General features: G+C 40.2%; 1 protein-coding gene across 1 annotated transcript in view; it reads left to right on the forward strand.

Annotated features, from left to right (window-relative positions):
- Positions 1–22,858, forward strand: part of LOC140485702 (aminopeptidase Q-like) — a 149,230-nt gene that overhangs the window by 98,342 nt on the left and 28,030 nt on the right. The window contains exons 13-15 of the mRNA XM_072584132.1: positions 2,213–2,268; positions 5,679–5,826; positions 16,292–16,386. Of these exons, the coding sequence (XP_072440233.1) occupies positions 2,213–2,268; positions 5,679–5,826; positions 16,292–16,386 (299 nt within the window). The remainder of the gene's footprint in view (positions 1–2,212; positions 2,269–5,678; positions 5,827–16,291; positions 16,387–22,858) is intronic.

Consider the following 22,858-nt stretch of genomic DNA (forward strand, 5'->3'; position numbering starts at 1 on the left):
GATTAAATGTTGTTCAGGTCTTGTTGCATTTGGATATGGGCTACTTACATATTTGAGGAGTTATGATTGCTGCTATACATTGTCTAATTATCAGTCAACATTCCCATTTCTGACCCTGTGATGGAAGGAAGATGATTTATGAAGTTAGTAATTGGACCTAAGATACAACTGTGGGGAATTGATACATTGACGTCCTGTGGTTGAGATGATTGACCTTCAACAACCAGAACCATTTTTGTGCTCAGTATGATTCCAACCAGCAGAGAGTTTGCCTTTAATTCTCATTGAGTCCAGTTTTGCTAGGACTCATTGATGTCAAATTCGATCAAATGCTCTTTTGATGGCAAGGGCAGTTCCCCTTACTCCTCCTTTTGAAGTTAGCTCTTTTGTTCATTTTTATACTCATGAGGTTAGGAACTGAGTGGGCCTGGTCACCCAAACTGATATCAGTGACAAAGTTATTGTTGATTAAATACGATTTGACAATGAGGATTTGATGGCCCAGTGATAATATCACTGGACCAATAACAAAAAGGCATAGACTAATATCCTGAACGAATCCAATCACAGCAGCTAGTGGAATTTAAACATACAGCTTCCCTCAGAAATGGTGAACATGAAACTATCATTTGTTATTGTTGAAAATCCATCTGGTCAACCAATGTCTTGTTAGAAACAAATTCTGCCATCCTTACCTAGTCTGGCATTGTGTGACTTCAGAGACATAGCAAATGTCATTGACTCTTAGATGCCCTCTGAAATGACCTAATGAGCTATTCAATTCAAAGGCAATTATGGATGGCCTTGCACTTATCCCATGAAAGAAAACCTTTAAAAAGACCTTACATGAGTATTGTTCTATGTTCTATGTTCTATGACTTTGTTGATAATTGAGAATAGATTAATGGAGTGGTAAATGTCTAGGTTGGACTTGTTCTGTTTTTTGTGCATAAGCCGTACTTGTACAATTTTCCATGCTGTCAGAAAGAAGCTGTGTTGTAATTCTACTAGACCAGCTTGTCTACAGACACAGTTAGTTCTGGAGGACAAGAGTTCAATACTACTTCCAACATGTTGTCAAGGCCCATTGCCTTTGCAGTATCTAATGCCTTCAGTTATTTCCTCATGACATTTGGAGGGAAGCAAATTTGCTGAAGACAGGCATCTCTGATGCTGGCGACTTCTGAAGTGCTTAGATATGCTATTCACTTAGTACTGAGATTGTTGGAAATGCTTCAGCCTTGTGCTTTACACTGATGTGCTGGGGCCCCTCATCATTGAGGATAATACTAATTATACAGCTCCCTTTTCTACTGAATTGTTTAATTGTCCACCACTGCTCGAGGGTAGGTGTGGTAGGACTGCAGAAATTAGATCTGATCCCCACTGAAGTTAGGAACTGAGTGGGCCTGGCGCACCCAAACTAATATCAGTAAAAAGGTTATTGTTGTGTAAGTGCCATTTGACAATTGTGGAATCACTTAACTTTATATATCATTTGCGGCTAATGCTGTTTGGCACGCAGATAATCCTGTGCTGTACCTTCACCAATTGACACCTCATTTGTAGATATGCCTGCTGCTGCTTTTGGCATATCCTTCTTCATTCATTGTTAAGCCAAATTTGATCCCCTTGCTTGGTAGTGATGGTAGAGTGGGAAATATACCAGGCCATGAGGTTAGCTATTTTCTAATTTACCTGTTCAGAATGTTACGATACAACTCTAGAGCATTGAGACTTGAACGTGGACCTTCTGTTCAGAGGAGGGGCACTGCCATACATAAGGGTCCAGCAGGCCATGAGGTTACAGATTGTGGTTGAATACAGTTCTCTTGCTGCAACCATTGGCAAAAATGATTTGCGATGCATTCGGTATGGGACTTCCAGATGTAAGCTTCCTTTGCCATTTTTCCAAGCAATGGAGTCACTCTTCACCTTCAGAAAATTTCACATCTTTGTCTCTGCCTTGAAGCCTGTGTTTAAGCAACTATGTAAATACAGCATGGAAACATTCACATTTTTCAATTGGAAACTGAATGCAATCAATCTCCCAGTGGAGAATAATTCATTATTCCTTACATTGAGTGTGAATGTGGTATTGGATACAAACCCAATTTGTAAAAGTTATTTGTTAGACACATTTGCACATTGCTTTGAATCGATTAATTGTTTAAATTACTTTTCTTTAATTCTGAGAACTCATATTCCATAGGTTATTCCAAGTTCAAACAGAATGCAACTAATCTGTGATGCATTTGACCTAGAAAAGTGAGTACTGCATCAAAATAGAAATACTAAAGAAAATTATTTATTAACTTCTTATGTAAATATGCACACGTGTTAACATTGTACATATTATTTTAAGATTTTTTACAGCTACAAGTGAAACATTATCATCTGAGTTTCAGGAAAAAATCTATCCTATCTGTAGAAACAAAAGTTGAGAATTGCTAGAGGGTTTAGAACAACAAGAAAAACTGTGAATATTATAAGCTAAAAAATATATGATGTATTTTCTGATCCTTGACAATTATTGTGATTTTTCTGTTTTTAATGTCCTTGGAATGTCACATTTTGATCACTGATGGAAGATATTGACCAATATTGATAGGAACATAGTGTTGTCCTATTTGAAATGTTCTTCCACATAAGTCTGAATTGTTAATATTTGTCAAAATAAAATTAGAATCCCTTTCATTTTACTTTTCATTTTATCAATTGAATCGGAGCAGGTTGGTTCCAATTTTAAGTCAGGTAAGCTCAATCAATGCCAGGGGCCTGGGTGAACAAAGTGATTGCATGTTTACAGCCCAAACTCCCACCCCTTATTTTAATATCCCAGTCTCAATGCTCATCCAATTCTGTGGAGCTTAGGGTTAACTGGATCTTTACTCGAACAATAGTTACTCAGTAATTGTGTAGGGTTCCAGACCTGAGCTCTCTGACCACTATCTGTGTGTGTATACCAATGAAACAAAGGTTGTTGGTATTTACTGACATGGATACAGCCTTCCTTTCATCAACAACCCTGACATAATCTTACAACATAATGATGAATGGTTCCAACCCACACAGAACCAGAGGCAAGTGGATGGTTTTCTTTTCTTCATTTATTGGTGTGACTCGTCACGCAAGATAATCTAATTGCTTACAATGGGTCTGATATTGCAATTGTTTATATTATTTGTCTTAATCGTCCATATGACTCCTTGGAGTGGATACCTAAAACCTTTGACATCTTTGAAACTAAAGGATCTTCTGTCATTTGTCTCTTAGCATGCATGGATCTACACCTCATTATGATCCACACAATGATAAATCTGTTGTTTTTTATTTTCATTCACAGGATGAGGGTGTCACTGTCGAGGCCAGCATTTATTGCCCATCCCTAATTGCCCAGAGGGCAGTTGAGAATCAACCACATTGCCGTGGGCCTGGAGTCACATGTTAGCCAGACCAGATAAGGATGGCAATTTCCTTCCCTAAAGGACATTAGTGAAACAGATGGGTTTACACAACAACCAACAATGGATTCATGGTCATCATTAGACTCTTAATTCCAGATTTCTTTTACTGAATTCAAGTTCTAACATCTGCCATGGTGGGATTTGAACCCAGGTCCCCAGAACATTAACTGGATCTCTGGATTAACAGTCCAGCAATAATACCATTAGCCATTGCCTCCCCCAGTTGCAACAGGAAACAAGATTCTATCTATTTCTGTCTTTAAGATATTCAAGAACTCTCCTCCTATCACCTTTCAGAGAGTTCCCAAAATTCATGACTCTCAGAGAAAATATGCTCTTCAGAGGGTTGATGTGGACTCAATGGGCCAAATGTCCTGCTTCCACACTGTAGGGATTCTATATATGATTGAGAAAGCAAAAAAAATTCCACCAATCCTGTCAAGGTTCTTGAGAAACTGTTACAGAAAGAGATGCTCTGGTGGAGGAAGAAGCTCTCTTTTACTCAAATATTCAGGCCTTGAAAATGTCTGTAAAGTACTAGTTGAGAAAAATAGTCTGCTAGAATCAACAAGTGATCTTCATCTGAAAAAAAGTTGAGAAGGAGAATATTGATGCTAGGGCTCATTTGATGAAGATTGCCTTTGAAAAACAAACATTTGTTAATTGCAGTGATCAACCTCAAAATGATTATGATCTTTTGAAGGAGGAATTGGAAAAACAATGAAAGGAGTTCAAAACATAAGTCTTCAACATTTAGCCAGTCCAAACTTCAAATAAGATTAAAACAGGTAGGCAGGTGACAGACTCTGAATATCCTGCTGTTGATCAGTATTCTGTCAAATTTGCAGACCAGAATACAAAGCAGGAAATTCATATACATCCTGGTCCAAAAGTTTATACCATTGAAGGTGATGGTGCACTCCTACGTTTTGAAGGATTTCTCAAGATGTCTTACACAGAAACAACATGGAGCTAAAGCAAGTGTGGAGATGATGTCACAACCTATAAAGAGAAAAATTCCTACTCTAGGAGTAGTAGGAACATAATCATTTCTATGTCTCCAGAATTGTCTTCAGAATGCTCTTTGTTGTTCTTTTGTCAACCAATTTCACCCTTGGAGATGGTAGTGAATGGTTCTTTCATTGTCACAGCAGCAGTGATGACATAGCTATGGAACTGTTCATGTAAGCAGGAAGTATTGCGCTTTTTTCAGCTGACGCTTTAACATTTCCCAAGGGAGGCAATGTCGCAAAGATAATGTCATTAGACTAGCAATCCAGAACACCACACTGATGGTCTGGATCCATGGGTTTGAATGCCATCATGGCAAATGGTGAAATTTGAATTTAATTTTAAAAAATACTCAAATAAAAGTTAATCTAATGACAAGTATATAGCCACTGTCTATTATTTTAAAAAATCTGCTTAATGGATGTCCTTTAGTAAAAGAAATCTTTATTTGGTCTGGCCTACTTACAGCTGCAGCCCCTTGGGGTAATTAGAGTTAGGCAATAAATGCAGGTCTATTTACCACAAGTTAACAAAATAAAAGGGTTGAATGCAGAAGAAGTCAAAAATACAAATTTCATTTCATTGTCTTCCTGATGGAGAGTTGGCTTTTGAATGAGCCTCACTGCTGTTACATTCAAGTTTTTGGATATGTCACAGAACAGGAACCAATGTGTTCACCTTTCAAGGAAACCAAAAGGGAGCATATACATCAAGAAATCCAAGAACACCGCTGGGGATTAAGCAGCTGGATGTAAACATTAATACATATTTGTGGGAAGACTGAACATCAGGAGATATGGAGTAAAAGTCTAACTACATTTGTTCTAATAGCAGCTTGTAGGCTGGTGTGTAAGTAACATCATTAGAACATCAGATGTCCTCTCTTACCACCTACTGTAAATAGTTTTAGTTAATGAAGGGTGTTGATGTTACTAATGTGGATAAGGACTACCAGTAACTCAGGCCCCCTCATCTTGTCATTATTCCAGCAGAACTCAGTGCCTATCAGGCAGGTGGACTATAGTTTGGGGTGGCAGGAGACCACTGCTAGGGAATGCATAATAATCCCTAGCAGTCAAATAAATGATGAAAAAGAGGCTCAACAAAACCCTTAATATTAAAATTTATATTTTTCTTAAGCAGAAATGTTGCTGAAATCTTTTTGGTCAAAGTTATTTTGTATTTTTTGCTGCATAACAGGATTGGAAATATTAACATCAGAACTGCTCTCAGTACAACTACTTATCTTGCTAAAGAACAGGATAATGATGTATGGTATGCAGCTTTTCATTACTTCAGCAGACTTGAAAAAGTAATAAGGACCACCTACACATTTGGGCTTTACAAGGTATTAAATATCCTTATATTCTATTTTTACAACCAACAACATAATGTTTTAATTAAATAGTCTGTTTGTAGTTGTGCTCAATAATTTAATCCTTTATGTAGGGATGATTTTAACTTCTGTGTTTAATGGAAATGAAAGCTGGAGAGGTGTTACAGGAAAGCTGAGCAATGATTTGTGTTGTGTACTGCCACCAAAATTTTATGTGACTGCACTGGATCCGAAGAACTGCTCCTCATAAGATGATCAAGACTGTGACTTGGAATGTCTTGTTGTCAGGATTGAAAAATACACCCTCAGAAAAGTGAACATCCAAAGAAATTAATGGTTTGAATTTTTTTTTGGAGAATGATAAAGTGAGCCAGTCAGAGAGAATATAAGAGCAATTAAGAAATTCTCACAATGATTGGGGGGGGAGGGGTTGGGGAGAGGGTAGGGAGATCATTCATGAATGTGTTCGAAATAGGTATCAAATTTGCATTGGCCATTAACTAAAGTGTGAAAACTTTTTGAAGGTAACATTTAAAGGAAGTTTTCAAAGATGTAGACAAAGAGGGAGAAAGAGAATGATAATGTTAGTCAACATTAAGTTGAAAACAGGAGGCTTCAGTCATAGAGGTAAAAACAATGACTGCAGATGCTGGAAACCAGATTCTGGATTAGTGGTGCTGGAAGAGCACAGCAGTTCAGGCGGCATCCAAGGAGCTCTTGTAGAGAGAGGAGGAAAACTTCTTCAAGGCAGGCATCCTTGCAAGAGGATTCGCAGTAGGGTTAAAATCAACAAGGTAAAAACAATGACTGCAGATGCTGGAAACCAGATTCTGGATTAGTGGTGCTGGAAGAGCACAGCAGTTCAGGCAGCAAACAGCATAAGACCACAAAACATAGAGAAATGGACAGAGGAACTGCCTTTCAGCAGATTATCACTTCTATTGGGTCTAAATTCAATATCAAATTGGACAAAGACTAAATGCTAATGAATAAATATGGTTTGCTTTATTAAACAATTCGCCCAATCTGGACATGGACACACTGCGTGGGTAGGGATGGGAGCTGAGATTCTCTCAGAGAATCCAGACCTTCAGGTCTTCCCCAGATGTTTGGAGGTTTACCTCCCAGTTTTTTTCTGGTAGCCAGACGAGTGACAAACTTGATTTCCATCCAGACATGGAATAATGGGGGTCACAGTGGCAAGAAATGGGGATTGCAACTGCTCCTGGAAAACACAGAAGAAGTGTCATTCTCTATGTCATCAGGCATACTTTGCACACTTTAAAAGCTTATTTGTGTCGAAACACACACAAACATGAGCCTCCAAAACCAACAATGACAGTTTCAGTCTGTTACAACATTGGATTACAAATGTGTCCCCACGCTTTATGCCTTCCACCCATGTACAATTAGATATTCAATTAACATATAATTAGCAGGCTAATGGAGGGTCAAAGGATGAATTTTCTTTTAAGACCCTGAGAGGGCAGCCCAAGGGGCATTTGAATCCAGCCTTATTCAAATATTTAAATAGTCGATCCACTTCCTGTGAGGGATTAACTGCCCATTAACACTGGAGATAGGTTGGTTTGAACTGGGTTCAAGCTTCATAAATTGTAACAATGCACCCAGTCATAATACTGTATAGGGCAATTGCCCTGAAAGGGTTTAATCAGTTGCATCGGAATAGCTACACCCACTGAAATGTAAATGACTATCTCTGACGTGCTAGGGAATATAAGGTAGTTTGTGTGTTGTTAGTGGTTAGCCAGTTACACTGACGATAGCATAGACTTAGTTACTATCTCTTAGATGATAATAATGTCTCTTACCTTCTGTTAATATGGTTAACCTGCCTTAAATGAATATAATCTCCTACCATGTTAGCATATGCTAATTCTTATAATCACCCACATGACCCTTCCACCAAAGATTTACTAGTGATTTATCATTTATTATTTAGTACTGGTAAGTAGTTCCCTGTGACTTTCAGACATGGCCATTTTCTTCAAATACTTGCAGTTATACACTAACATTTCCACTCCCATGACTGTTCGATGCTCCCCATTATGACAAGCTGGCTGTCACTCTCTCTTCACTATGAAACAGTGCAAGCTACAGGAGCTGACAGACTCCAATGTGTGTGGGTATCTAAGAAATGTCGTTCGGAGACATATGATGCAGCCTGTGCAGATACATGAGATCCCTATGAGTGCTTATGTAGAAAGTGACCTGGCAGAACTATGCATACCATAAGTGTCCCTGAGCTATAAAGTGAAGTTCTGAACAGTTGAAGTGATACAGGAGTTGTTTTGAGGAAGGGTAACATGTTAAGGCTGGTGGTTTGCTGATGCCAGTGCATGAAGGTTGGAGAAGGGCAGTGCCATTGATCAAGTAGGAATGTTGTGAGTTAGATGACGACCCAGATGGGCAGAGTTCAATTCCAGATCAATAAGTCTGTTATGAGCAGCACCTCTGAAGAGGGAAATATAATTATCATTTCAGATTGGTGACCCAATTTCAAAATGTCATTGATCTGAAAGATGGGCCAGAATCTTAAGTATCCCCACCCTTCCCTCAGAGTAGGCTGAAGGTGGAGTACGTAAATTCTGACGGCACGGGAGAGAAACTGTGCCCATCCCCTCCCTACGACTGCTGGCATTTTACTGGTGGCAGAATATTTATCAGGCAGTCTGCCCTTAAAGCCCTTAAAGTAGGCAATTAATAGCCACCTAATAACATTTTCCCTCTACTGTTCGTATTTTACCAGTGGCAAGCCATACCTATATCATTTTATGGAGTCAGCCAAGTAAATCCTGATATCCTGGCTGTGGATATAGGCTGGAATCCTCTTGTTCAAACACCCTCTGCCAATCGAGGGCCTTCCTCTAACAACTTATCCATCCAGCTCAGCCTCCCAATCTTTGCACATCCACATGACCAAAGTTTTCCTAATGTCCCAGTAAAGTAAACCCATTTATCTAGTCATTTGATGTTCACTGCTGTAACTTGTTGAGGACCAATGACTGTCCCAACAGTAGCCAGTCATTCCAGTGGTACTCCTGAGAATGAAGTATGACAACCTTCTCTGAGGGTCAGAAGTCATGACCTTCGGAATTAATTGCCTATATAAAATACTGTGCTGGCTTCATGAACAGCTAGAACATAGAACATAGAACGAAACAGTGCAGTTTGCTCTCGAAGTTGCGCCACCCTGTGAAACCAATTTGAAGCCCATCCAACCTACACTATTCCATTCTTGTCCATATGCCTATCCAATGACCATTTAAATGCCTATAAAGTTAGCGAGTCTACAATTATTGAAGGCAGAGCATTCCATCCCCCTACTACTCTCTGAGTAAAGAAACTACCTCTCACATTTGTCCTATACCTGTCATCCCTCAATATGAAGCTATGCTCCCTCATGCTTTCCATCACAATCCTTGGAAAAAGGCTCTCACTGTCCACCCGATCTAACACTCTAATTATCGTATATGTCTCAATTAAGTCACCTCTCAACCTTCTTTCTCTCTAACAAAGACAGCCTCAAGTCCCTCAAAACTTCCTCATAAAACCTTCCCTCCATACCAGGCAACATTCTAATAAGTCTCCTTGGAGCACTTTCCAAAGCTTTCTCATCCTCCCTATAATGCAGTGACCTGAACTGCATGCAATACTCCAAGTGTGGCCACACCAGAGTTTTGTACAGCTGCAGCATGACCTCATGGTTCCAAAACTTGATCCCTCTACTCATAGAGGCGAATACACTATATGCCTTCTTAAAGCCCTATCAACCTGAGTGGCAACTTTGAGGTATCTATGTACATGGACACCGAGATCTCTCTGCTCTTCTACACTACCAAGAACCTTACCATTCACACAGTATTCTGCATTCCTGTTACTCCTCCCAAAGTAAATCACCTCACACTTTTCTGCATTAAACACCATTTGCCATCTCGCATCCCAGCTCTGCAGCTTATCTATGTCCTGTGGTGGAGAGTTGTTTTTCAGACTGGAGGCCTGTGAATAGTGGAGTGCCACAAGGATCGGTGCTGGGCCCTCTACTTTTTGTCATTTACATAAATGACTTGGAAGTGAGCATAAGAGGTACAAATAGTAAGTTTGCAGATGACACCAAAATTGGAGGTGTAGTGGAAAGTGAAGAAGGTTACCTCAGATTACAACAGGATCTGGACCAGATGGGCTAATGGGCCAGGAAGTGGCAGATGGAGTTTAATTCAGATAAATGCAAGGTGCTGCATTTTGGGAAAGCAAATCTTAGCAGGACTTATACACTTAATGATAAGGCCTTGGGAGTGTTGCTGAACAAAGAGAGCTTGTAGTACAGGTTCATAACTCCTTGAAAGTGAAGTCACAGGTAGATAGGATAGTGAAGGAGGCGTTTGGTATGCTTTATTTTATTGGTCAGAATATTGAGTACAGGAGTTGGGAGGTCGTGTTGCGGCTGTACAGGGCATTGGTTAGGCCACTGTTGGAATATTGCGTGCAATTCTGGTCTCCTTCCTATCGGAAAGATGTTGTGAAACTTGAAAGGATTCAGAAAAAATTTACGAGGATGTTGCCAGGGTTGGAGGAATTGAGCAATAGGGAGAGGCTGAACAGGCTGGGGCTGTTTTCCCTGGAACATCGGAGACTGAGGGGTGACCTTATAGAAGTTTACAAAATTATGAGGGGCATGGATAGGGTAAATAGACAAAGTCTTTTCCCTGGGGTGGGGGAGTCCAGAATGAGAGGGCATAGGTTTAGGGTGAGAGGGGAAAGATATAAAAGGGGCCTAAGGGGCAACTTTTTCACGTAGAGTGTAGTACGTGTATGGAATGAGCTGCCAGACGATGTGGTGGAGACTGGTAAAATTGAAACATTTAAAAGGCATTTGGATGGGTATATGAATAGGAAGGCTTTGGAGGGATATGGGCTGGCAGGTGGGACTAGATTGGGTTGGGATATCTGGTCGGCATGGACGGGTTGGGCCGAAGGGTCTGTTTCCATGCTGGGCATCTCTATGACTCTGTAACCTTTGGCACTATCAACAACTCCACCAATCTTGGTGTCTTAAATTTGCCAACCCATCCTTCTATGCCCTCATCCAGATTGTTTATAAAAATAACAAACAGCAGTGGACCCAAAATGGATCCTTACAACACGCCACTGGAAATTGAACTCCAGGATAAACATTTCCCATCAACCGCCACCCTCTGTCTTCTTTAAGCTCTCCAATTTCTGATCCAAACCAATAAATTACCCTGAATCCCATGCCCCCATATTTTGTGCAGTAGCCTACCATGGGGAACCTTATCAAATGCCTTACTGATATCCATATATACCACATTAATGGCTTTACCCTCATCCACCTGTTTGGCCACCTACTCAAAGAACTCAATAAGATTTGTGAGGCATGGCCTTCACGAAACTGTGTTGAATATTCTTAATCAACTTATTCCTATCGAGATTATTATAAAACCTATCTCATACAGTCATAGAATCACAGAGATGTACAGCATGGAAACAGACCCTTCGGTCCAACCTGTCCACGCCGACCAGATATCCCAACCCAATCTAGTCCCACCTGCCAGCGCCCGGCCCATATCCCTCCAAACTCTTCCTATTCATATACCCATCCAAATGCCTCTTAAATGTTGCCATTGTACCAGCCTCCACCACATCCTCTGGCAGCTCATTCCATACACATACCACCCTCTGCCTTAAAAAGTTGCCCGTTAGGTCAGTTTTACATCTTTCCCCTCTCACCCTAAACCTATGGACTCCTCGACCCCAGAGAAAAGACTTTGTCTATTCATCCTATCCATGCCCCTCATAATTTTGTAAACCTCTATAAGGTCACCCCTCAGCCTCCAACGCTCCAGGGAAAACAGCCCCAGCCTGTTTGGCGTCTCTCTATAGCTTAAAACCTCCAAGCTTGGCAACATCTTTGTAAATCTTTTCTGAATCCTTCCACGTTTCACAACATCTCTCCGAAAGGAAGGAGACCAGAATTGCACACAATATTCCAACAGCGGCTTAACCAATGTCCTGTACAGCCGCAACATGACCTCCCAACTCCTGTACTCAATACTCTGACCAATAAAGGAAAGCATACCAAACGCCTTCTTCACTATCCTATCTACCTGCGACTCCACTTTCAAGGAGCTATAAACCTGCACTCTAAGGTCTCTTTGTTCAGCAACACTCCCTAGCACCTTACCATTAAGTGTATAAATCCTTCTAAGATTTGCTTTCCCAAAATGCAGCACCTCGCATTTATCTGAATTAAACTCCATCAGCCACTTCTCAGCCCATTGGCCCATCTGGTCCAGATCCTGTTGTAATCTGAGGTAACCCTCTTTGCTGTCCACTACACCTCCAATTTTGGTGTCATCTGCAAACTTACTAACTGTACCTCTTATGCTCACATCCAAATCATTTATGTAAATGACAAAAAGTAGAGGACCCAGCACCGATCTTTGTGGCACTCCACTGGTCACAGGCCTCCAGTCTGAAAAACAACCCTCCATCACCACCCTCTGTCTTCTACCTTTGAGCCAGTTCTGTATCCAAATGGCTAGTTCTCCCTTTATTCCATGAGATCTAACCTTGCTAATCAGTCTCCCATGAGGAACCTTGTTGAACGCCTTACTGAAGTCCATATAGATCACATCTACTGCTCTGCCCTCATCAATCGTCTTTGCTACTTCTTCAAAAAACTCAATCAAGTTTGTGAGACATGATTTCCCATGCACAAGGCTGTGTTGACTATCCCTAATCAATCCTTGTCTTTCCAAATACATGTACATCCTGTCTCTCAGGATTCCCTCCAACAACTTGCCTACCACTGAGGTCAGGCTCACTGGTCTATAGTTCCCTGGCTTGTCCTTACCACCCTTCTTAAACAGTGGCATCACGTTTGCCAACCTCCAGTCTTCCGACACCTCACCTGTGACTATCAATGATACAAATATCTCAGCAAGAGGCCCAGCAATCACTTCTCTAGCTTCCCACAGAGTTCTCGTGTTAACCTGATCAGGTCCTGGGGATTTATCCCCCTTTAACCGTTTCAAGACATCCAGCACTTCCTCCTCTGTAATCTGGACATTTTGCAAGATGTCACCATCTATTTCCCTACAGTCCATATCTTCCATATCCTTTTCCACAATAAATACTGATGCAAAATATTCATTTCGTATCTCCCCCATTTTCTGTAGCTCCACACAAAGGCCGCCTTGCTGATCTTTGAGGGGCCCTATTCTCTCCCTAGTTACCCTTTTGTCCTTAATATATTTGTAAAAACCCTTTAGATTCTCCTTAATTCTATTTTCCAATGCTATCTCATGTCCCTGTTTTGCCCTCCTGATTTCCCTCTTAAGTATACTCCTACTTCCTTTATACTCTTCTAAAGATTCACTCGATCTATCCTATCTATACCTGACATATGCTTCCTTCTTTTTCTTAACCAAACCCTCAATTTCTTTAGACATCCAGCATTCCCTATACCTACCAGCCTTCCCTTTCACCCAGACAGGAATATACTTTCTCTGGATTCCTTTTATCTCATTTCTGAAGGCTTCCCATTTTCCAGCTGCCCCTTTACCTGCAAACATCTGCCTCCAATCAGCTTTCGAAAGTTCTTGCCTAATACTGTCAAAATTGGCCTTTCTCCAATTTAGAACTTCAACTTTTATATCTGATCTATCCTTTTCCATCACTATTTTAAAATGAATAGAATTATGGTTGCTGGCCCCAAAGTGCTCCCCCACTGACACCTCAGTCACCTGCCCTGCCTTATTTACCAAGAGTAGGTCAAGTTTTGCACCTTCTCTAGTAGGTACATCCACATACTGAATCAGAAAATTGTCTTGTACACACTTACCAAATTCCTCTCCATCTAAACCTTCAACATTATCGCAGTCCCAGTCTATGTTTGGAAAGTTAAAATCCCCTACCATAACTACCCTATTATTCTTATAGATAGCGGAGATCTCCTTACAAGTTTGTTTCTCAATTTTCCTCTGATGATTAGGGGGTCTATAATACAATCCCAATAAGGTGATCATCCCTTTCTTATTTCTCAGTTCCACCCAAACTTCCCTGGATGTATTTCTGGGAATATCCTCCCTCAGCTGTAATGCTATCCCTTATCAAAAATGCCACTCCCCCTCCTCTCTTGCCTCCCTTTCTATCCTTCCTGTTACATTTGTATCCTGGAACATTAAGCTGCCAGTCCTATCTCTTATAACCTTTTCAACATTTTACCCACAACCAAAGTAAGGCTCACTGGTTTATAATTACCAGGGTTGTCTCTAATCCCCTTCTTGAACAAGGGGACAACATTGGCAATCCTCCAGTCTTCTGGAGCTATTCCTGTAGACAATGATGACATAAAGATCAAAGCTAAAGGCTCGGCAATCTCCTCCCTGCCTTCCCAAAAAATCCTAGGATAAATCCCATCTGGCCCAGGGGTTTTATCTATTTTCACACTTTCCAGAATTTCTAACACCTCCCCCTTGTGAACCTCAATCCTATCTAGTCTAGTAGCCTGTTTCTCAGTATTCTCCTCGACAACATTATCTTTTTCCAGTGTGAATACTGAGGAAAAATGGTCATTTCACACTTCCCCTATCTCCTCTGACTCCATGCACAACTTCCCACTGCTGGCCTTGATTGGCCCAAATCTTACTCTAGTCATTCTTTTATCCCTTATATACCTATAGAAAGCCTCAGGTTTTTTCCTGATACTATCCGGCAATAACTTCTCATGTCCCGTCCTCGCTCATCCTAGCTCCCCCCTTTGGTCTTTCCTGCCTACCTTGTAACTCTCAATTGCCCTAACTGAGCCTTCACATCTCATCCGAACATAAGCCTCCTCCTTCCTTTTGACAAGAGATTCAACTTCCTTAATAAAACACGGTTCCTGTGCTCGACAACTTCCTCGTTGTCTGACAGCTACATACTTGTCAAGGACACTCAGTAGCTGTTCCTTGAATAAACTCCATGTTTCAATTATGCCCATCTCCTGCAGTTTCCTTCCCCATCATATGCATCCTAAGTCTTGTTTAATCACATCATAATTGCCTTTCCCCCAGCTGTAGCTCTTGCCCTCTGGAGTATACCTATCCCTTTCCATCACTAAAGTAAACATAACCGAGATGTGGTTACTATCACCAAAATGCTCACCTACCTCCAAATCTAACACCTGGCCAGGTTCATTACCCAGTACCAAATCTAATGTGGCCTCACCCCTTGTTGGCCTGTCTACATACTGTGTCAGAAAATCCTTCTGTACACAATGGACAAAAACTGACCCATCTAAAGTACTTGAACTATAGTTTTCCCAGTCAATGTTTGGGCAGGTAAAGTCCCCCATAACAACTACCCTGACACTCTCGCTCTTATCGAGAATCATCTTTGCTATTCTTTCCTCTACATATCTGGAACTATTCGGAGGCCTATAGAAACCTCCCAACAGGGTGACCTGTTGTTTCCTGTTTCTAATCTCAGACCATATTACCTCAGTTGAGGAGTCCTCAAATGTCCTTTCTACAGCTGTAATACTGTCCTTGACTAACAATGCTACAGCACCACCTCTTTTACCATATTCTCTGTGCTTACTGAAACATTTAAATCCCAGAACTTGCAACAACAATTCCTGATCCTGCTTTACATGTCTCTGAAATGGCCACAACATCAAAATCCCAGGTATCAATCCTTGCTGCAGTTCACCCACCTTATTCCGGATGCTCCTGGCATTGAAATAGACACACTTCAAACCAATGTTTTGCTTGCTGGTGCCCTCTTGCGACACTGAAACCTTATTTCGGACCTCCCTACTCTCAACCTCCTCTATAATCAAACTACAGTTTAGGTTCCCACCCGCTGCTGAATGAGTTTAAACCCACCGAAGAGCATTGGTAAATTCCCCCTCCAGCATATTGGTACCCCTCCTGTTTATAGAGGTTCCACCTACCCCAGAAAGAACCCCAGTTATCTAGGAATCCAAAAGCCTCCCTCCTGCACCATCCCTGCAGCCACGTGTTCAACTCCTATGTCTCCCTATTCCTCACCTCGCAAGCACGTGGGATGGGTAACAAATGAGAGGTAATAACTCTGTTTGTCATAGCACTTAGCTTCCACCCTAGCTCCCTGAATTTATGCCTTAAATCCCCATCTCTCTTTGATGGACCCATTGTCTCCACAAACAGTTTTGACCATCCATTCAGTTTCTCTCTTGATATATGCTCCTTGTTCAGCTGAGTATTTTCTGCTTTCATTTTAGACTTCCAACATTTGCTGTCATTTGTTTGTGTATATGTCTGTGTTTAGCCTGCTTACATGAAGTCAGTGTTATGTTAACTTATTTGCATTGGATTTCCATTGGATTTACTGGTCTGAAATTACTAATTAACAAATAACTTGTATCAATATCCTTATTTTGAAGTTTAATTTACTTATTTGTTGTTTCTAGAAATACATTTTCAGTCGAATTGTTCCATTTTATTATCATCAAATGAAATTGATGAATGAAGATTTCAATAATATTCATAATAGCAGTGTTGAAAAGTAAGTATTACAATTTTCTGTTTATTAATAATGAAGTAATTTAGCACGTACTTATTTTATACCAGGTATACAGTTAATTTGCTACCCATTCAAGTCTGACCGTGAGACCATAAGAAATACGACCAGGAGTCGGCCATTCAACCCTGTGAGCCTGCTCTGCCATTCAAAAGGCTCATGACTGATCTGACAATCCTCATGTCCACTTTTCCCACCCTTTTCCCATAAAAGCATTGATTCCCCTACTGATAAAAAACCTATTATCTCCGTCTTGAATATATACAAGGACTCAGCTCCACTGCTTTCTGTGGCAAGGAGTTCGAGAGACTCATAATTCTCCAAGAGAAGAGATTCCTGCTCATCTCTGTCTTAAATTTGCACCCTTTGATATGAGACTATACCCTCTGGTCCTAGACACTCCCATTAGGGAAGTGTCCTCTCAGCACTTAACCTGTCAAGCCCATAAGCATCCCATATGTTTCAATGAGATCTCCTCACATTCTTCTATCCAATGAATAAAGTCCTAAATTGTTTATCTTTTGCCCATTAATCAATCCCTCCATACCAAGGATCAACCCAGTGAAGGTTTTCTAAACTGCCTCCAATGAAATGAACATATTTTCTCAAATAAGGGGACCAAAACCGAGAACAACTAGGATAAGGTATTGAAATAAAAGTAATTTCTACTTGCTATCCAAAAATATTGATTGGAAAGCAGGCGCGTAGCAGGAGGATGGGTGAACATCCTGTGGCATCAGACTTCCATTTCTTTAATCTATATTTGAGAATCTAGGTCATGTATGGAACAAAAGTACCATTAAGTATCAAGGTCACACATAAATTTTATTTTAATTGTTTTTAATTAAGCAAATGGGTCCAATATAAAATTGGCAGTCTCGCTCAGAAAAACAATAAGTGGTCTTAAGGGCACATAAAATGGATAAACCGTGTGCAGCAGAAGGTGATCTTCTGGTAATGCTAGACTGAGATATATTTTGGAGGTTGAAAGAAGCAACTTTATCCTTCAGCTACTCATGATGTTTGAGTGGCTGAGATTGGATCATTTACTGCTTTGCTGTTTGTGAGAACATGCTATGAGCATATAGATTGCTGCATTTCATGTAGTACAATGGTTGTATACTTCAAAAGTACTTCATTGGCTGTAAATTGTTTCAGGGCATTGGATGGTTATAAAAGGAGCTGTGTAAGTGCAAGTCTTCTTTTCTGATCTCTTCAGCAAGTGGTAAGGAAATAGCATCTTAAATCACATAACTCAGGTTTAATGACTGTAGAATTTCCTCTTCAAATAAAATCCAGAAGAAAGGACACTATGACTCTAAAAAATAATTCCAACAAATAAGTATACCCTTTCATTAAACTTATTTCCTGAAATAATTGAAGCAAAGTTTTATTTTGGAATTTTAGATTAGCTTTCAGAACTTTTAAATTTAATGCTTTGGTAATGTCTAAACTGAGCTTTGAAAGCATTTTTGAACTTTACTGCTAATTAACAACCTAGAGTTTATGTTTTGATATATCTCTTCATCATTTTTTTGAGATACAGACCAAACATTTTAGAAGAACCCTTAAGTTATATTCACTAGGGATTCAAAGCATGCCTTCAACGCTTCAAAATCTCTAGTCTTTTTTTTCAATTTTCAGCAAAATTCAGGGTGGCATGCATTTTGAAACAGTGTCTTCTCAACCATGGTAAGAGTATAGTAATGAAAAGCTGCTCAGGCTTGCTAAATAGTCTGCTGCTATTTCCTGATTTGGAAACACTGATCATTTTGCTTCATTCTGACTGGAGCTGGGAGAGGAAAAGCTGAAGCCATTTTCTATTGTTCAGTGCGAAGAGAGTTGAGCAGTGACTTAATTGAGATATATAAGATAATCAGAGGGCTAGGTAGGGTGGACAGTAAGAGCCTTTTTCCTCAGATTCTGATGGCTAGCATGAGGGGACATAGCTTTAAATTAAGAGGTGATAGATATAGGACCGATGTGAAAGATAGTTTCTTTACTCAGAGAATGGTAGGGGCATGGAATGCGCTGTCTGCAACAGTTGTAGACTCACCAACTTTAAAGAGATTTAAATGGTCATTGGATAGGCATGTGGGCGAGAATGGAATAGTGTAGGTTAGATGGGCTTCAGATTGGTTTCACAGATTGGCGGAACATTGAGGGCTGAAGGTCTTGTACTGCACTGTAATGTTCTATGTTCTACAACATCAATTTATAGTACAGAAGAGGCCCTTCAGTCCATTGAGTCTGTACCACCAAAAATACAGTACTACCTACACTCATCCCACTTTTCTGCACTAGGGCCAGAGCCTTGAATGTTATGGAACATCAAGAGCTGATTCAAGTACTGTTTAAAGGTTGTGAGGTTTTTCATCTCAACTACCCTCCCAGTCACTGCATTGCAGACCTCACCACTCTCTCACCTCCTGCCTTTCACTTTAAAATTATGCTCTCTTGATATTGACCCTTCAACTAAGGGCAGCAGTTGATTTCTATTCATTTTGTCCATGTCCCTCAAAACCTTATGCGTCAGAATGGAGTCTAAGACGGCTTGTAATTTTTGTGCGTTATTGTAGACATCACATGACTCTAGCAGACTAGAAAGCTCATGTGTACATGATTGCATTTCAATCCAAATAATCATCACCATTTGAGTTCAATGTTAATGTAGAAGTAATGATTTAAGAAAACTATTTAAAGATGTAGAATCTGATATTAAGATTAGGGGGCAAATTATAACATCTGTTAGATTTGCAGATCACAAAAATATTTGCAGTAAGTGTAAGTACTACAAACATTATTATGAAAGATTAGTAAAAGCAGGACTTTGAAAAGAAAGTGAATATCAGTATAGCAGAAGTGGTGCCTTTTTCAACTCACCAAAGAATATTCCCTTATTCATGAAAGGAAAATAGCTAGTGAGGGTGCAATTATTCATGTACATAGATGTTAAGCATTACAGCTGCAATGAAGAAATAAGAACAAGGCTAGCAATAAAAAAGGTTATATTTGGAGCTGGTTGCTAACCCTAAGCTGAACAAACAACTCAAAAGTGACTTCTAAAGAGTTTGATTTGCACTGTTGTTTTGCATGGATGTGAAACCTTATGAAAAGAGGAGACCAACTTGTAAAATAGTTTTGAAATGTGGCATTGGAGGAGAATGGAAAGGATTGGATGGCCAGCAAAAGTAAAATATGATAAAGTGCTAATGAGAGTCAATGCTCAAGGGTTTGCTGAAAGTAATTAGGAAAAGGCAAAGAGACTAGTCAAGGTAGATCTTAAAACTTCAAGGAAAGGAGGTAGAATAAGAAAGAGAGTATCAGTGCTGAATAGCTTGCAAATTGCAAAAAGTTATCAGAAAATTGAAAGATTAGCACTGGATAGATTGTCAGGGAGCAGATTACAGGGAAGGACCTGCCTTTGGGAAGTGCCACTGTGATAATGATGAGCTCATTGCTCATCATCTTTTAACCTGTTCAAGTATGATGGACTGAATGGCCTAATTCTGCATTGCATCATTAGGAGATAAAATCCATGTAGTGATTCGTCAATTAAATAAACCAGTTCAGTCACATAATTGGAATGTAATTACATAGAGCATAAATATGGAGATCTTTGTACAGCTCGTAAGGGTTAGGATTACGCTCAGTCCCATCTCTAAAATGGTGGGGCAGGTTTGATGGCCTGAATGACCTACTCCTGATCCTATGTTTTTGTATTCTTATGGCAGAGAGTCGGATTTCTTTGAGTTTTCCCCAAAGCCGCCAACCATAAGATTTATCTTAAGGCAAATAAATCAGAAAACCTGTAAACACTTCCAGCATTAGTTGTTAAACACATTATTATTTCGGATTAATCATATTTATCTTATCACAGAATCACTACAATGTGGATGCAGGCCATTCAGCTCATCAAATTGAAGCTGACTGTCTGAACAGCAGCCCGCTCAGACCCACTCCCCTACCATATCCCTGTAACCCTGCATTTCCAATAACTCACCCATCTAGTCCACATATCCAGGACACTCTGTGCAATTTAAGCATGGATAATCCACTTAACCTGCACATCTTTGGATTGTGGGAGGAAACTGGAGCACCCAGAGGAAACACACGCAGACTCAGAGAGACTGTGCAAACTCCACACAGACAGTTGCCCAAGCCTGGAATCGAACACAGTTCCCTGGTGCTATGACAGTAGTGCTAACCACTGAGCCACTGTGCTGCCCACATTGATTGCTTTTCAAGCTAATCTGAATGTTCTTCTCAGTGGTAGAGATGATTAAAGTTAAGAATATGTTCGATAGAGCAGGCCTAAAAAAGATAGTGCACAGATTATGCCTGAAGTTTTGCAGAGTTGTAGAGATGACACAGACACTGTGGAATGGTCAGTGGAGCTTGTGTCCATAAATCCCTCTCCAATTTCCAGCAGAAACTATTTCCTCATAGGAAGAAGGTTCATAGGAAGAAGGTTCATACCTGACCATTTTCCAAATCAGACAGCTCATTTTAAAAAGCAGCTGAGTTGAAAAAAGCATTTTTTAGACAATGGAAGTGACACAATCCTTTGAAGTGACACAATCCTTTGAAGTGACACAATCCTTTGAAGTGACACAATCCTTTGAAGTGATATGTTTTCTAGAATATCTCAGAAAGGTACTTTTTTTGTTGCTGAGGGTAGAGAAAACAGAAAGTTATGTCATAAGAAGTCCATCGGCAGAAATAGGGATTGGAGGGCAGGGGCTTGTGCCTTGAAGAGCATATCCATTCATCCCTTCAGGACAATTCCCTCAGTTGGAATGCCAGGTGGAAGGTAAGAGAGTTTGCCAGGTTTCCTGAGGAAGCGTGAGAAAAGAAGAAATCAATTTGATAAAATGGATATGTCACAGTCACACGTACGGGCCATGGAGAGACAGCAGGGGGAGCAACATGCAGCTAGAGTCAGGATACATGGCACAGCTAACACAGCGCAGCAAGAAGGAGGAAGAGGAAAAGGAATATTTTTTGAGGTAAGGGTCTATCATATTAGAATGTCCTATTTTGACATGATATGGAGGTGCTGGTGATGGACTGGGGTGGACAAAGTTAGAAATCACACACCACCAGGTTATAGTCCAACAGCTTTCGGACTGTGGCTCCTTCATCTGGTGATTGTGGAGTATAAGATCGTATGACACAGAATTTATAGCTAAAAATGTCAAACAGTGATATTTTGAACAAACCTGGATTGCTAAGTCTTTCATCTTTTAGAATGCAGTTATTAATATGTAAATCCCAGAACTTCTTTTAAGTCACCTTCTCAGGATAACTTAAGACTTTATAACAAAAGGTGACACCTCAGCTCAGACATTATATTAAAGGTGTGAGGTTAGAGTCTGTCTGTATCCCAATCTTGAGTCAGACTGGTTCTACTTCTAATGTGGAGTTTAAAAAATATTACATGTATTCATTGTCTATTGACTGCCTGCAGATTGTGTATTTTTTGAGCAAAATAGATGGAACTACAAACATAATTCTGCAGCGCTCTGAAAAGTAGTGCTACCAAATAAGCCTGTTGGACTATAACATGGTGTTGTGTGTTTTCTATTTTGACATGACTGAGATCCAGTGCAGGTAACAGCTGAGAGTCTTCAATCAGCAAGATCTGGAGGCACAGACAACAATCCCCATGTCCTGATCATCACACTTAAAGTTACTGTCACCCTAGGTTGTTATGCAGCCAGCTTCTTCCTAAGTCTTTCACACACTTCTGCCATCTTTTCCAATCTGCTGAGTGACACAGATGCACACTTTGCTCAAATGAAGGAACAAATGAACTTGCTGGCAAGTGCTGTATCAGAGATATGAAGGGGCAGGAATCAGACACACAATGCAAATTTCCTGCAAGTTCAGGGATTGGTTGACTATATACAGATTGCTATAAGGCCACTACCTCATCTCAACAGCTTTGTGAACAGGAAATGTTTCTGTTCACTGATGGTGAAGGTGGTTTATGAGGGCAAAAAGCTGTTCTTGTCCATATGTGAGCACTTTCCAAGACATTGCTGCAAAGCATTCATCCTGATGAAATCATAGCTCCCCCAGCAGTTCCACTACACACTACAGATCTATGCTTGGCTTCTGATGGAATGGGGGTACCTCTTGAGGAGGTGGCTGACAGAGATAGTCTCTGACCGAGCACTATTGACAATAGAGTGGAACCATTTGTGTACCAATCTATTGGTAAAAATTAGATCCAGATGCCTTGACTGTTTTGGAGCAGCACTTCAGTATTCACTTGCAAGGCTACAAAAAGTAGTGTTGTTTTTGTACACATTAAAATATGGTGCAGCAGTGCCACTATCATATGTCATACATACAAAATATTAATTAAAAATCCAGAAGAAAATTCAGGAAAATCCTTTTCATCCATTAAAAGATTGAATTATCTTTCAAATTGAATAGCTGAGGCAAATAT

This window comes from Chiloscyllium punctatum, chromosome 2 (genome assembly GCF_047496795.1).
Source record: "Chiloscyllium punctatum isolate Juve2018m chromosome 2, sChiPun1.3, whole genome shotgun sequence".
Lineage (NCBI taxonomy): Eukaryota > Metazoa > Chordata > Chondrichthyes > Orectolobiformes > Hemiscylliidae > Chiloscyllium > Chiloscyllium punctatum.